Below are 15,032 nucleotides of genomic sequence, written 5' to 3'. Positions count from 1 at the left end.
AACTGGATGCAGATGCAATATTTTGCACCTTCGAACGAAGCAACCTTAGTGCGCACTGTTAGTAAATCAGTTTGTACATTTTTTAATATACACCAACCTGTAGTAGATCCGGCCCTGTATGTTATACATGAAACAATAACAACTCTCTGTAATATGTCATAGAGGCATGGTGGGGCAGTGGTTAGCACTGTCACCTCACAACAAGAAGCACAGACTGGCTCCAATTCCATTTTAATAGGTTAACTGGTCGATCTAAATCACCCATAGGTGTGAATATGAGAGTAAATACTCCTCCTCTCTGGCCTCCTCTTCTCCTCTATTCACGCTCCAGCAAATATTTGTTACTGACCTCTTCCCTGGAGTCTCTGTGCTTTATGTCCTCACAGGTTTTCCCTGGATCATCTCTGGACCTGCTGCTGTGATCCTCCTTCTCTCCTGACTCCATCATCATGATTCATTTATCCATATAGGTGTGATAGTGTTTATTATATAGTTACATGTATGGTAGTGGTTTCTATTATTTGTACTAACAGCTGCAGTAGTAGTAGTATATCCACTGTTAGTACTTGTGGAGTAGCAGTAACAGTTATGGACGTTTATTCTAGTTATTAATAATTATGCTAGTACCAGCTGTTCTAGTTTTTAACAGTTGTAGTTTAGTTTGCTGTGTATCCATGTGTCCCCCCCACCCCTATCTCTCTCTCTCTCTCTTTCTCTTTCTTTAACCCTCTCTCTTTAACCCCAACTGGTCAAGGCAGACGTCCATCCTCCACAGTCTGCTCCAGGTTTCTACCCGTTAAACACAGCAAAAAAGGGGTGTCTACAAACAAGATAAAAACACTAAATCTGAGTAAAAAGGTACTCAAAACAAGTGAAATATCTGTCCGTGCAGCAAGATGATTTCACTTGACAAGATCTAGTGAATTAAGATGTCTACATGTCAACAGATGTATGAACACTTGAAATAAGAAATTAAGTCTTAAAACAAGATAAATTATCTAACACTTCTAAATCTAAGTTTCTTTTAATTTAATTTAATTTTTTATCTTGGTAAGAACCAAATAATTAGCAGTGAAGGACGTTTTTCCTTCCACTGTCACCGAGTGTTTGCTCCTGGAAGATTCGGTTGGGTTTCTGTAAATTGGCTGAAGAGTCTGGTTTACACCAGGTCTATATGTAAAGTGTCATGAGATAACTTTTGTTACAATGTGGTGCTATATAGACCAAATGTAGTTGGTGGAGGTAATTAAATTGGGGTTTGTCTGTCTGTCTGTTTGTCTCTTAGTAAGATAACTCAAAAAGTTATGGATGGATTTTCAGGAAATGTTGATACTGGCACAAGGAACAAATGATTACATTTTGGTGGTGATCGGGGGGGGGGGGCTCTCTGAGTGCTTTTCTAGTTTATTGATTAATTGATTGAAATGGTATATACACACACACACACACACACATATATATGTATGTATGTGTGTGTGTGTATATATATATATATATATATATATATATCTCAGCCCTGTGATGAACCAGAGACATGTCCAGGGTGTGCACTGTGTTCACCTGTTGGTAGCTGGGGTAGGCTCCAGCATCCCTGCAGGCCTCATGAAGAGTAAGTGGTTCAAAAAATGAATGAATGAACAAATGAACGAATGAATATAATACATCATAATTCACAAACAATAATAGCATCTAAGTACAAAGGCATGTATCATTCTAAAGACAAATCAAATCAGCGCTGCCAAATAATACACACCATAGTGTATTTTCAGACATTATAAGGTTTACTTTACATCCATGGTTGCACCTTCAAAAATGAAGAATACAGGTCACGACCTCCATCAGTATTTGTTACAGAAGAATTTTATTTCAGAGTGAAATAAACTTATAAGTGCTGCTCAAGTCTTGACCTGTAGCTAATTTTTCTCCTCTTCCATGCATCTTGGAAGTAGGTCAAGTTGTGCCAGAGCCTTCTGTTTAGATGTAAAACAGAAGGATACAAATGGAAAGGATCTAAATAAAGCACTACATTCTGATTCTATTGTCACATACAGCAAATATAACTCTTCATTTTAATTAACAAATAAAACATTGTCGAGTACTTCCTGAATTACAAGTCAAAATAAATGATTTGGACTTTAATAAGAAATTATTATGTAGAAATTATTTACAAGACTGTAGTGAAGTAATGGGATGTTAACGGTAAAGACTAGGAACACAATAGCAGAATGTCCATTTCCTGGCTCACTGTGTGATCCAAACAGTGCTGTCACTGTCAGCTGTTGGCCTGTGAGCTCCGGCTGTGATAAAAGCCAGATGTTCGATTCTCCTCACAGCCTTTCTTCCAAACCGTCCCACTGGTCGGATCCCTCTGCCTGTGTACCAGGAGGCATCGATGTCTGGATCTGGACAACACAGCACGCAATGCGAAACCATTTCAACATCTACAGCTATAATGAATTAGCTATGCTGTTCTAACCAAGCATGGCAGCACTAGCTACAAGCAAAACACAAACAGTATGCAGAAGAGGCATGCAGGGAAGAGGATGACAAATTATTACAGTTTAGGAAACCAACAAAACCTTGTCCAGAGACACGAGTTTAAAGGGATTGTTCACTTCAAATTACTAATGTAAATAAAATGGAATTATATTTATGTTTGACACAAAACCAATACTAGGACAAAACCATATGTTGCAAAGCATTTCAGTTCATTACATTTTATTACATTGTATGGATGAAAGTTTTACTTTATTTTGCTTCATTTTACAATAAAAGTATTGTTTTTTTTATTCCAAAATCTTCATTTTAAATAATCTGTATATCTGTAGTAAGTATGTAGTAACATGGGGTGGCTGTGGCTCAGTTGGTAGAGTGAGTCGTTCAGTGACCAGAAGGGTCAGTGGTTCAAATCCTGGCTCCGACTGTCCATATGCCCAAGTGTCCTTGGGCAAGATACTGAACTCTGAATTGCTCCTAGGACCTGGCAGCGCCTTGCCACCATTGGTGTGTGAGGGAATGGGTGAATGTGAGGCTTTGTAAAGTGCTTTGGGCACCATGAGGGTGTGGAAAAGCATTATATAAGTGCAGTCCATTTACCATTTACATAATACAGTAAGTTACATCTTACATATAATTAATATATTCATGTTAAGTGGTAATAAAATAAATAAAACCACTATATCTTGGGAGATAATCTAATGCTTTATATGCTTTAGACTATATTACATTGTGATTTCTTACATGGTAATATAATAAACTCTTTATATCTTAGATTGTAATATAATGATTAAATCCATAATATTTTAAGGGATAGTATTATAATTAATATATTAATAATTCAAATTGTAATGTATGCGAGTAATACGGTATATTAGAAACTTATAGTAATATAACAGTGACCATGTAATATTTTTTACATGGTTTTATTAATAAATTATATAACCATTCAAAATATATTAAGTAATTAAGTAACTTATGTGATAATATGTTAATTAACACCTTGATATTCTCGGTTCAGATACAGATATATGTAATACAGTATATTAGAAAATTTAATGGTAATATAGCTCATTAAATTGTAAATTCTTACATGGTTATGTACTAAGTAATATCTTCATAAGTAACATCTTGTAATATAATAACACTTTATTGTGTAGTAATATAACATATTTAAATAATATATTAATGTTGAGTAATGATAAAAGTCACATCTTAACATTTTAGATAATAACTTAACTGTAATATAATAATAAATTATTTAATCTTTGTGAAATTAGATAAATTTAATCAATCATTTAGTTAAAAGAAACAGCCACTCTACATTAGGCCAACTGCAAAAAAGCATTGAGTTGTTGAAATGATTACAAGCAAGTTCATTACTGATGTCTTATTTTTAGATTTATTTGATTGTTTATATATTTCATTTTGATGATTTTGGTCTCTATATTAATGAGGTGTCACAGGAGGATCCCTTACTTCTGATACTCATGGAACTGTCTTGATGACGTCTACAAAGTGTGTGACTCAACATCAATAAGACTGTGCATAGAACTGCAGACGTCCTCATCGCAGCTGGACCTGGAGCAAAAAACAAACAGAAAATGACCGTAACACAAACAAAGTTGGTGCAGAGGAATGACTGGGATTTACTCTTATAAGCTGAACCAATTAGCTGACACAGTAACCCCAACATGTGACCTCTAATTTATTTTCAGCTAAAATGCAATAAATAAAAGTCACCAGTGCTAATGTGTGCTCAACCAACAGAACAAGGATTTGGGTAAAAGCTAATTAAGACACATTACACAGTCTGCCTATTAGATCACAGCAGGAAACACCGGTGAGAATTCAGAAACAGTTTTTAGTGCATGGACACACACCTCTGCATATTTCCCCCTCTTTAGCTGTACTGATTCTTCTTTTTTCTTATTACATGTTTATATTACATTACAGTACATTCTGATCACATTACACGGGGCAAAAACAGCCCAAACAGAACAAAGCACAATAGTCTTAAATATAATCAAATTGTGTTATATTATGTAAAAGAAGAAGTAAACAAATTTTGCTTGGTTAGACGAAAAATAAAATTCCAGTCTAGCTACTGAAAGACAATCAAGGGCATTAAAACAGTAGTATTTGTATTTAGAGTAGTAGTATTAACAGTTATGGACATATTAGTAATTATACTAGCCACAGCTGTTCTAGTTTTTAACAGTTGTAGTTTGCCGTGCATCCATGTGTCTCTGCCCTCCCCCAATTTCTCTCTCTCTCTGTCTTTCTCTCTTTCTCTTCCTTTACCCTCTCTCCTTAACCCCATCTGGTCAAGGCAGAGTCCATCCTCCAGGAGTCGGGGTCTGCTCCAGGTTTCTGGCTGTTAAAAGAAGTTTTTCCCCCGCTGTCACCAAGTGTTTGCTCTTGGAGGATTCTGTTGGTGTCTGTGAATTGGCCTAAGAGTCTGGTTCAGACCAGCTCTAAATGTAAAGTGTCATGAGATATTTTGTTATGATGTGATGCTATATAAATAAAATTTGTGCTTTCTCAAGTAACAAACACAGTTATTTAACCCTTTATAGTTCACTCATAGAAATGATCTGAAATTCAACATTTTAACCTTAGTGTGTTATTGGAGGACTTAACAAGGCTTTTGTACTTTTGTGAAAATTTTCCAAAAATTTTGATGGTCATGTAGAAAGTCAAGGTCAATGAAGTTACCATATTTGCTTCCTTGCCCATGCGTAGAAAAAAATTCCAAGAAGTAAATATTAATTAAAAAAAAATAAAAATACAAGAAAAACACATGTAATGTGAAAAGAACATGTATTTTAGAACATTAGACCAACTTAAGTGCTGATCCAGACCCCTGTCCACATTCACATGATCCCTTTGAATATCATTCCTTACATTAGTACCATTACTTCATGGTACCTAACAAAGCAGGTCCGCTCACTGTTCATGCAGAGGTGGACCTTACAGACCCTGGAGACCACATTAGACCGGAGACTGTTGACTCACTGCCCTCACTGTAACTGTTGCTTTCACTGTTTTGTAATGTATGTGGAAATGACTAAAAATAGTCACTTGCCCGATAAAGGCTTAAGACTTAATGTTCTCGTACTGAGAAGCTGTGTGAGTGGCAAGATTATTGTCATTAACGAAAACTAATGAGATGACAAAAACTAGAATTGAAAAAACATTTTTGCTAACTGAAATAAATGAAAACTATAATTAAAAGAAAAGAACGATAACTAACTGAAACTGTACTGTATGCTTACAAAACTAACTAAAACTGTAAAAATTGTGAATAAAATTCCCTTCATTTTCGTCTTTTGTCAATGTCGGATTGATACGAAAGTGATTTATTTCACTCTAGCAATTTTAGCGGGTGGCACCGTATGGCACTTCACGGTCTGTCACTTGTCGTCACTTGACGTTTAGAGTCGTCTTCTGGTCCCCACTCTACCTGGAAACATGGAGACTAAAGTTGGGAGAAAGCAGCAGAGTCCTGTATGAGATTTATTTGAATATGATGGCGAAGAAGATAAAAGATACGACTAAACTAAAATTAATACTAAAACTAAACTAAAACTAAACATTTTGAAAAAAAAGAAAACTAATAAAAACTAGCAAACCTGCTCTAAAAACAAATTAAAAGTAACTGAATTAGAGAAAAAAAGTCAAAACTAAATAAAACTAAACTATAATGAAAAATCCAAAACTATTATAACCTTGGTGAGTGGTCTTCCTCATTAATGTCATGCAGACTATCAGTGTAACTTGTTACTGCTAAAATCACCAATACTCCAATCATTATCCAATTTCTGGAGTTGTCAGATTATTTAAGTGACCATGTAAATAGTATATTCTGATCTGTTATATCAGATAATGGCAGTAATCTGATTATGAGAAATTGGATTAAAATACCTGGATTTCTCCCCAGTACTCCATTGTCTTCCTGCATGTATACAGGATAATCTGATCCACTTTACGTCTGCACGTGTAAACACAACTGAAGTCATAGGAAACTGAAGTTTCATAGTCAAATGTGAGCGGAAGACAACAGGGAGTTTGAGTTTATCATCACTACATACGTATGTACGCTGAAAGAAATCTGATAATGGACTGGAGCATCTAAACCAGGGTTTTTGATTACTGCATTTCTTGAGTGGATGTAAACGTATCAGATAGGATTATTACAGTTACCTGATTTCTCCTAGTTATCTGATTTTTATGGTTATGTAAACAGGCTCATTGACACAAAGGTAGACTCTCTGAACTGCTGAGGGTTCTGAGGAAGACTGCAGATGAAGGTCAAGAGTTAAACCAACATCTTATTTCTAACTTTTGTCTGAAAATGCAACAGTTTCCTTTTCTAAAGAGGAACAAGCCTGATAGTTACTTTTAGAAAAAAACATTCAAAACAGCATTCATTCCAAACAATATTTGACCTCTCAGTAAAATATAATAAACTGACTTACCGTTTGGATAAATTCTTGTTTGAATGTTGAGCTGCAGGACCAAACTTCAATGGTTGTGAGATGCAGGAGTTGAACAGGTGTAAGAATAATACCTAGAAAAAAAAAAAACACTGTTCTATTTCCCATTGACTCGTCCCAAGCGCCTTTTCATTTCAGTTATTTTAGACTGAGGAAATGAGTTGTCTCTCACCTGCTGTGTCAAGTGGATGCACACTGAGGCGGTGTCTCTGGGAGTCCGTTTATCAGTTGGGTCATCATGTGGTTTTATTTGAGCAGGAGGGGCATCGGTGTGATAAGCTGATGTCACCCAGCCATGTCATTACATTACATATCAACACATTACACATCCTCACCAGGCTGACGGGGTAGTACATATGTGTAATTTGCCTTATTTATTGACATCTACACTGGCAGACTCCAGCGGAAAGCTAGAGAAGCCCCCCTGCCACACACACACACACACTGACTGAATAACCACCACCCCCAGTCTAATGTACAACGCAAGACTCACTCTACATCAGTACAATAATCACAACCCATGCACAATGTTTTTTTTTTTTTTTTAAATTTACCTTGTAAATATCCTATACTGCTTGTATCCTTATATGTTGTATATATTTTGTTTATTTGCAGCATAAAATATTTCCTCAAGGTTTTTTTTTTTGTATATTGTCAATACTTTCCACTGTATATTTTGAGTATAATTTTGAGTGATATTTTTATAGCCTCTTTGCACTTTATGTGATTTTGCTGCTGAAAAAGAAACAGCTGCTAAACTGACTTCCATTGGTCCTGTAACAATGGCATTATAGATCTATTCTATTCTATTCTATTCTATTCTATTCTATGTATGTGCCATCTGCCTGGACGCTGGAAAATGGCTCCATTTTATTACCAGTGTGAATGTATTCTCACTCGTTTTAATGCAATCCCAATGCTTAATGTGCTTAACCATGCCTGCACATGATTCCACAAACCTGAAGCAAATTTACGTCCAGAGTTCAGAGGATGTTATTAAGACCACTCTGTCCTTCCTGTTTTGACTCTGAACTGGCTGCAAATTAAAACCACTTCTTGCATGACACATAACCTGGAAATTTGATTTCATATGATTTCCACCCAAAGCGTAGTGTCCAAAACGGACATTATCCATAATCGACAAAATGTGTCTATTTCCTGAGACGTCTTGAAGTTGAAAGAACCAGAGTTATGCATGGGTTCCATACCAAAGCACCACAATTTAAAGATAGTATATTGTCAATAAACATGTCATATTCTCATGATATGGTGGGATAATTCAGATATGAAATGAACAAACAAGGAACGTAGAAGGTTCTGCAATATTTCTGCATGAGTGTCACATTATATCAGATCAACCCTGTGTCTCATTAAAAATATCATTAATAATAATAATAATAAAGACAACTGACAGCATTTTGTTTAGTTTCTGAACATTTTTATTGACCAAAATCATTTCTATTATTAATTAAATTGGATTGAGGGAATTAGATTAGGAAACCCCAAAAAACAATACCAGAATACAATATTTAATAATTAACAAATGAAAGAAAATACAGCAGTGGTTGTGAGACTCCATGACCCCCTCACTGTGTTTCTCCGACTCCCCCACACAGGCTTTTTCTAAATATGTCCACAGAGATCAGCTATGGTTGAAACACTGGCACTGATGCAAACCTCTATAGCACAGGTGTCAAACATGAAGCCCAAAACCAACCCACCAAGGGGTCCAATCCAGCCCATAAAATGCAAAATATACACTGACGATTTTAACAATTAATGGTGTCAAAATCATTTTAGTTCAGGTTCTGCTTACAGACCGATTCAATCTCAAGTGTGTCAGAAGTTGAACAGTCAAATACTATCATAATAACCTATGAATAATGAGAACTACAAATTTTTGTCTGTTTTAATGTAAAAAAAAAGGAAGTAAAATTAGTCCATATGAAAATGTTTACATTTACAAACTGTCCTTTCACAAAAAAATATGACTAACCTGAACAAATAAGAGCAACATAAAATGTCTTAAGAGAAATAAGTACAATTTTAAGAATATTCTGCCTGTTATTAAATCTTTTATGTATTTGTAGATTCACTGTGATCTGTAAATTGTAATGCACATGTGTAAATGATAAATGGAGGCATAATATTCTTAACATTGCTCTTATTTTTCTTAAGAAATGTCCGGAAGGAAACTTTGTAAATTTTTAAGGACATTTTTAAGGGAACAATTTTTTTTTATAGAAACCTTGTAAATGCAAAAATTTTCATAAAATAAAAAAAAAAAAAAAAAAAAAAATAAAAAAAATAAAAAAAAAAAAAAAAAAAATATATATATATATATATATATATATATATATATATATATATATATATATATTTTTTTTTTTTTTTTTAATTTTAATCAATTACACCTCATGGGTTACTCTTAAATACATAGTGGTTCTTTGACAATGAAAGAGTAAATTGTAAACACTGATATTAGGCTGACAGTAACATGTTTTCATTTTTGAACATATAACATTTTCTATAATTTCACCTACTGTAGCTTCCACATTATTCTGGTGCTTTAGCCTCCCTTACATGGAGAAATTTGGAAACAGTACAAACTCATTTTTATAGTTTGGAAACTCTAGGGTTGTGATTGTTCACGTCCTTGTAATGTGATTCTTCTGGAAAAAACCAAGACAACTACAGGTGCTTTTGGGTGTTTTTGTCCTTGTTGTTTCTGTTAAAAGCTGGTGTGCTATTAAATTCTGCATTTCACAATGTTACAGCTGACTACATTTATGGCTGATGAGTAGCGAACATCTGTATTCAGGTGTTTTTTTACTAGTCATTATTAGTAATTTTGATGTGTTTTAGTCTTGCTAAAATGTTGGTATAATTATGAAATATTGTTAAAAGCTAATGTGAATCAAGAATGTTTTCACTTTAAAATGCTGTATTAAAATGAAAATGTATTAGTATGGAAGTGGCCTTACATGAAAGACACTATAACCTGTAGGAATGGAGATTTAAGAGAATGTTGATCAGTAGGCCACACTGTCGCTGTAGCAACAAAAAGTAAAAAGCCATAGGATTATATGTATCATCGTCCGAACACAATACAATATAGTACTAGGCAGAAAACATCAACACCTCTTGTTTCTACTATTTACAGCTTTGGTATCCACCATGAGGGATTGAGGAGGATGTGAAATGATCATGTGACTCCTATCTAATCCCAGATTGGCGGAATTGGTGGTATTGCAATTGTCTCCACATAACAACCATTCAAAGTCTTCCTAATATATTAATACATGACATTCATCTCTAAATGAAAATAAAGAAATTCCTTTTTCATCAAATACAAACTACTCCTAGTCATTACTTTGTTGATGTTGTTACTTAAAAAAGTGAATTTAGCATTTTAATGTAGTTGAAATCACTTATTCTACTCCACAATAAAGCTTTCATCTTAAAAGTATGGATATAATGTGGAAGCAGCACAATATAATATATGTTTAAAGCTCTTATTACCATAAATAATATGACATCTCATATACATAATAAAATGTGCAGTAATACGGTGTATTGCTACTATGTCTACTTAACACATCACTTGTATTAATTCTATGAATCTAGGAGTCTTTATCCAGACTAATGCAGCAAAGAGTACTTTTAATAAGAAGGAATATTAGGGACACATTGAAGTTGAGAATATACTCATCGTTTTTTCCATAAAAAGTCATAATAATACAAGAATAAAGTAATATTTCAGGAAGAATGCCAAAGAAAAAAGTATTTTCCATCAGACTCTGCAACACTGTAGTCTGATGACTGATAGATTTTTCTTGAGCTGATAATAAAACTAACTTCCCATTGGAGATAAATAATGTTTATCTGTTTTTGTGTATTTTGAGACAGAAGTTACAACATTACAATAATTCTTCTGTACAGCACTTTGGTCCACTGTGGTTGTTTTAAAGTGCTTTACAAATAAAGTTGGATTGGATTGGAAGAATAAAGTTTTATATTTATTGTATGAAATCTTTTCTTTTTTTTTTTTTAAAGAAAGTCGTTTAATAATTTAATTAAACACTAAGCATTAAATATATTTATAAAACACAGCAGCTGCTGAACTCAAACTGCTATATTTGAGTCAGCTGGGAGTTTTAACAACTCTCAGAGTAATATGCCTATAAAACAAGGCTTTTTAGCCTATTATTTAATGTTTCATCAATAAAAAATAAGACTCTATACCAATATCAAATTTTTCCACCTAAGTACCATAAATCATTTTTCTTGTTAGAGTAAACCTACAGTTATGGAAGGATTGTGGAGAAGATTTACATAAAACTGCATGTGTACCGTGCATATATACACAGTTTGTGCCAGATTTACTAAGGCAACAGGTATACCTAAAGCAGTGGCCACTTTTTGCAGGTGATTTACTAAGTAATTCTGAACAGACAGAACCAGCTCATTTCAATAATGTGCAAAGTTCATTTCAATAATGACTGCACATTGACACACCTGATGAAGGGATTCTACTAACAACACAGTGTCAGTTTTACACACATTTCTGTCAGGAAACAACAACACAGACCAAAGAGAGGTAGCAGGAGAAGAGGTTTTCTGTGGGAAAACAGAACGAGTTTGTGGATGAATGTAAGTGTGTCTAAAAGAGAAACTAAAATGCTTTAAAATCATAATGTTCCACCTGTTCATAAAGGCCGATCTGGATCACTTTGCAAGTGAGTTGAATACAGGAGGGGAAGGATGTATTCTACAGAGGAAATTAAAGAAAATGGCACACGCATGGAAATGTCATGAAGTGAAATTTGTAGCTGCTATTAGAACTGAATTCTGACTTACATTCATAATTCTCATCACTCTGGTCAAAACTTTATGGGAAATACTTTAATTCCATATGACTACTGTTTTTAATATTAGTAATACAGAGGAAACATGCCATGCTGTCTGTATCATCCACAAAACCAGGAAAAAGACTTAGAAATCAGAATGTTATCAAGTTGAATATTTCACTAGAATTCAATAGTTCATCTAAATTGTTTTGCCACATTGCCTCATTTACATGAACATAAAACCTCTACTTGACTTGTCGAGCCTCCTGGTGATTAGGTAACATGATGTCAGTGCGCTCCAGTAGTGATCTCAGGTGAACAACTCAAGTGAAAATGTGAACTGTTTTATGGTCAGTCTGCTCTGATAACACCTTGCTCTGTCCTAAATTAAATAAATTAACACAAGTATTGAAAATTCCGTCTCTTCTTCCGCCTGTCCTCTGTGCTCGGCGGTGCCTCCTCTGTACGTACAGTACCTGTCATGTTCATACAGGTGCCAATGTGTAAAGACATGTTTTGTTTTGTTTTTCCAGCATTTAATAATGGTGTACTCTGCAGTAAATCTTCAGTTGCAAACATCAGTAAATCACTTTGCATGACTCATTTAAATACACTCCTCAGAATTGGCGCTTTGAAATAGGAACTCCCACAAATGCATAAAGTTAGGTCAGGCACAAAATTAGCTTTTCCAGAACTAATTTTGTGCCCTTAAGTAAGTCTTTCAGAGCCAAATGCACATTTGCACTGGCATAAAGTATTATGAAATCTTGCAACTTACATCAATATGTAATGAAATTGGATTTCATTCTATACATCAGTGTATGTAACCAATGACAGCAAGTAATGTGCTCATTAAAATGCATGAACGAAAACCTGCAAATCAAAAGTGTATCCTAAGATGCAGGTTTTGCAATGTTAGTCCATAGTGTATCATGAGAAACTGAGAAACACACTATGAATGCTGTATGGATTTATCCCAGGAAGTAACGTAAAACTTAAACTGTCTCATCCCACTTGACAGACCCTGAAATTTCAATTGGAACCATGTCATGGATTCCAACTGTACAAGATAAATGTGTTCACAGAAGAAATGGGGAAAGTGAACCCTCATAGTACTTCAGATAATAGTCAGCCGCCTCTTCATGAGCCCTGTGTCATGACTGGTTTCTGTAAGAAGAGACAAAAAGATGCAATAATTGGCTGATGCCTTAATAAGTCAGTGTAAACTTTCACAGTATATGTTGATTTGATTAGTAGATATGAAATTACTGACAGAGGCATAAAACGATGAAGCCTGTGAATCAGACAGGAAAAGAAAACAGCAGCTCCATCACATTTTCAAAGAGATTAGAAAAGAAAGTAAACCTTAAATCAACATGTCACCGGATTTGCTCATCTGATGCTCTATTGAGAGTAGCTAATACACGTTAGTTCTGTCAGTCTGTGCTTAGTGATCGCTTTAGTGCATGCAAAACTAGGGATGCACCGATACCACTTCTTCACAGACCGAGTACAAGTACAAGTACTTATGTTTGATTACTTACCGATACCGAGTACTGATATGAGTACTTAGTAATCCCATTACAGTTCTTCGCTACTTTTGAAAATGAGCTTTATTGTCTTTGACATTAGTCTGACTGTAACAAAGTGCTGCTACTGACATTTAATGTGTTGGAATGAGCGTTTCTCAATCAATCCACCAGAGGGTGCTGCTCTTAATTAACCATACTGGGCAAATACCACGAAGAAGAGTAAAGTTTCTTGTTGATACTTGTTGATATTGATGAGGGTAGTCGTCAAAAATATGTCAGTAGTTTTTCACTAACTCACAGTCGCTCTTTGAAAAGATCTGCTACCTCCACAGTTCCCGGTGGTACTGCTTCGTATTCTCTGTCAGGGTACGCATCCACTAGCACCCAGAAAACAGACAGATTTACGAACAGAATGTAGGCAGAGGACGGACAGAATGCTCCATCTGTATCCCTCTGTGTCTTTAACGTAACTTTCAGTCACTGTTACTTTTGTCACCGTCGTTTATTTTGAAAAATCTCCACACTGCTGACATTACTCCTCCGCCACATACCTGCTGCACTGAACTGTGAATGTCACACTACTGTAAAGTGGTATCGGTGTGTTTGTATTGGAGCACTTTTACGAGTACGAGTAGAAGCATATGTGCTCAGTATCGGACTGATACCTGATACTGGTATCGACATCGGTGCATCCCTATGCAAAACAAAAACAAACATTAAAATGAATTAAATGACATTTCAGCAATAGCTCAGTTCTTTAGTAGCAACAACAAACATTGATAAACTCCCAGGAATCATAAGTTTAGGCAACAAAAAGCATAAATAGCAGGTTCATATTGGCACTATGTAATGATTAACACAGCGAGACCTGATTGGAGCCGCAAAAGGCACTGAAGCCCAAAGAATACAAGCAGAGTTCACCTCCACATTCATTTGGATTTTATTATTAAGTTCACTGATATCTGTAAAGGTGCATTATGTAGGATTTAGTGGCATCTGTTGGTGAAGTGGCAGATTGATACCACCTGTTTCCCATCAGGTCTGGGATACTGTAAGAACCAAGGTTATAATCGTTAACAAAAACTAACGAAATGATGAAAACTAGAATTGTAAAAACATTTTTGTTAACTGAAATAACTAGAAATTATAATTAAAAGACAAAAACGATAACTAACTGAAACTGTATTGTGTTTTTACAAAACTAACTAAAGTGTACAAAAATTCTGGATAAAATTCCCTTCGTTTTCGTCTTTGTCAATGTTGGATTGATATAAAATCAATTTATTTCCCTCAAGCAATTTTAGCTGCTGGCACCATATGATATTTAACAGCCCGTCACTTCTTGTCACTTGTCATTTAGTCGACTTCTCGTCCCCACTTTACCTGGAAACATGGAGGCTAATGTTGGGAGAAAGCAGCAGAGTCCTGTCTGGGATTTATTTGAATACGACAGTGAAGAAGATAAAAGATATAAAAAAACTAAAACTAAACTAAAACTTAGCATTTAGAAAATAACAAAAACTAATAAAAACTAGCAAACCTGCTCTAAAAACTAATTAAAACTAACTGAATTAGAGAAAAAAAAAGTCAAAACTAAATAAAACTAAACCATAATGAAAAATCCAAAACTATTATAACCTTGGTAAGAACATGGC

The 15,032-nt window shown here is 34.8% G+C and overlaps 1 protein-coding gene and 1 long non-coding RNA gene across 4 annotated transcripts in view; both read right to left on the bottom strand.

The window, feature by feature from the left end:
• Positions 1-2,272: 2,272 nt before the first annotated feature.
• On the bottom strand, positions 2,273-7,071 carry LOC115412658 (uncharacterized). The gene is made up of 3 exons (XR_003934365.1): positions 6,978-7,071; positions 3,976-4,077; positions 2,273-2,402 (listed from the first exon to the last, which is right to left on the bottom strand). It is a non-coding gene; the product is annotated as an uncharacterized LOC115412658 (long non-coding RNA).
• Positions 7,072-10,981: 3,910 nt separating this feature from the next.
• The window catches only part of LOC115412653 (melanophilin-like), a 64,800-nt gene continuing 60,749 nt past the window's right edge, over positions 10,982-15,032 (bottom strand). For all 3 annotated transcript variants that reach the window (XM_030125269.1, XM_030125270.1, XM_030125271.1), the window contains one exon: positions 10,982-13,012. In XM_030125269.1, coding sequence (XP_029981129.1) covers positions 12,986-13,012 — 27 coding nt within the window. In that variant the 3' untranslated portion in view covers positions 10,982-12,985. The remainder of the gene's footprint in view (positions 13,013-15,032) is intronic.

Source organism: Sphaeramia orbicularis, chromosome 21 (assembly GCF_902148855.1).
Source record: "Sphaeramia orbicularis chromosome 21, fSphaOr1.1, whole genome shotgun sequence".
Taxonomy (NCBI): domain Eukaryota; kingdom Metazoa; phylum Chordata; class Actinopteri; order Kurtiformes; family Apogonidae; genus Sphaeramia; species Sphaeramia orbicularis.
The sequence above is the reverse complement of the archived record's forward strand: the minus strand, read 5'-3'. Positions and strand labels throughout refer to the sequence as shown.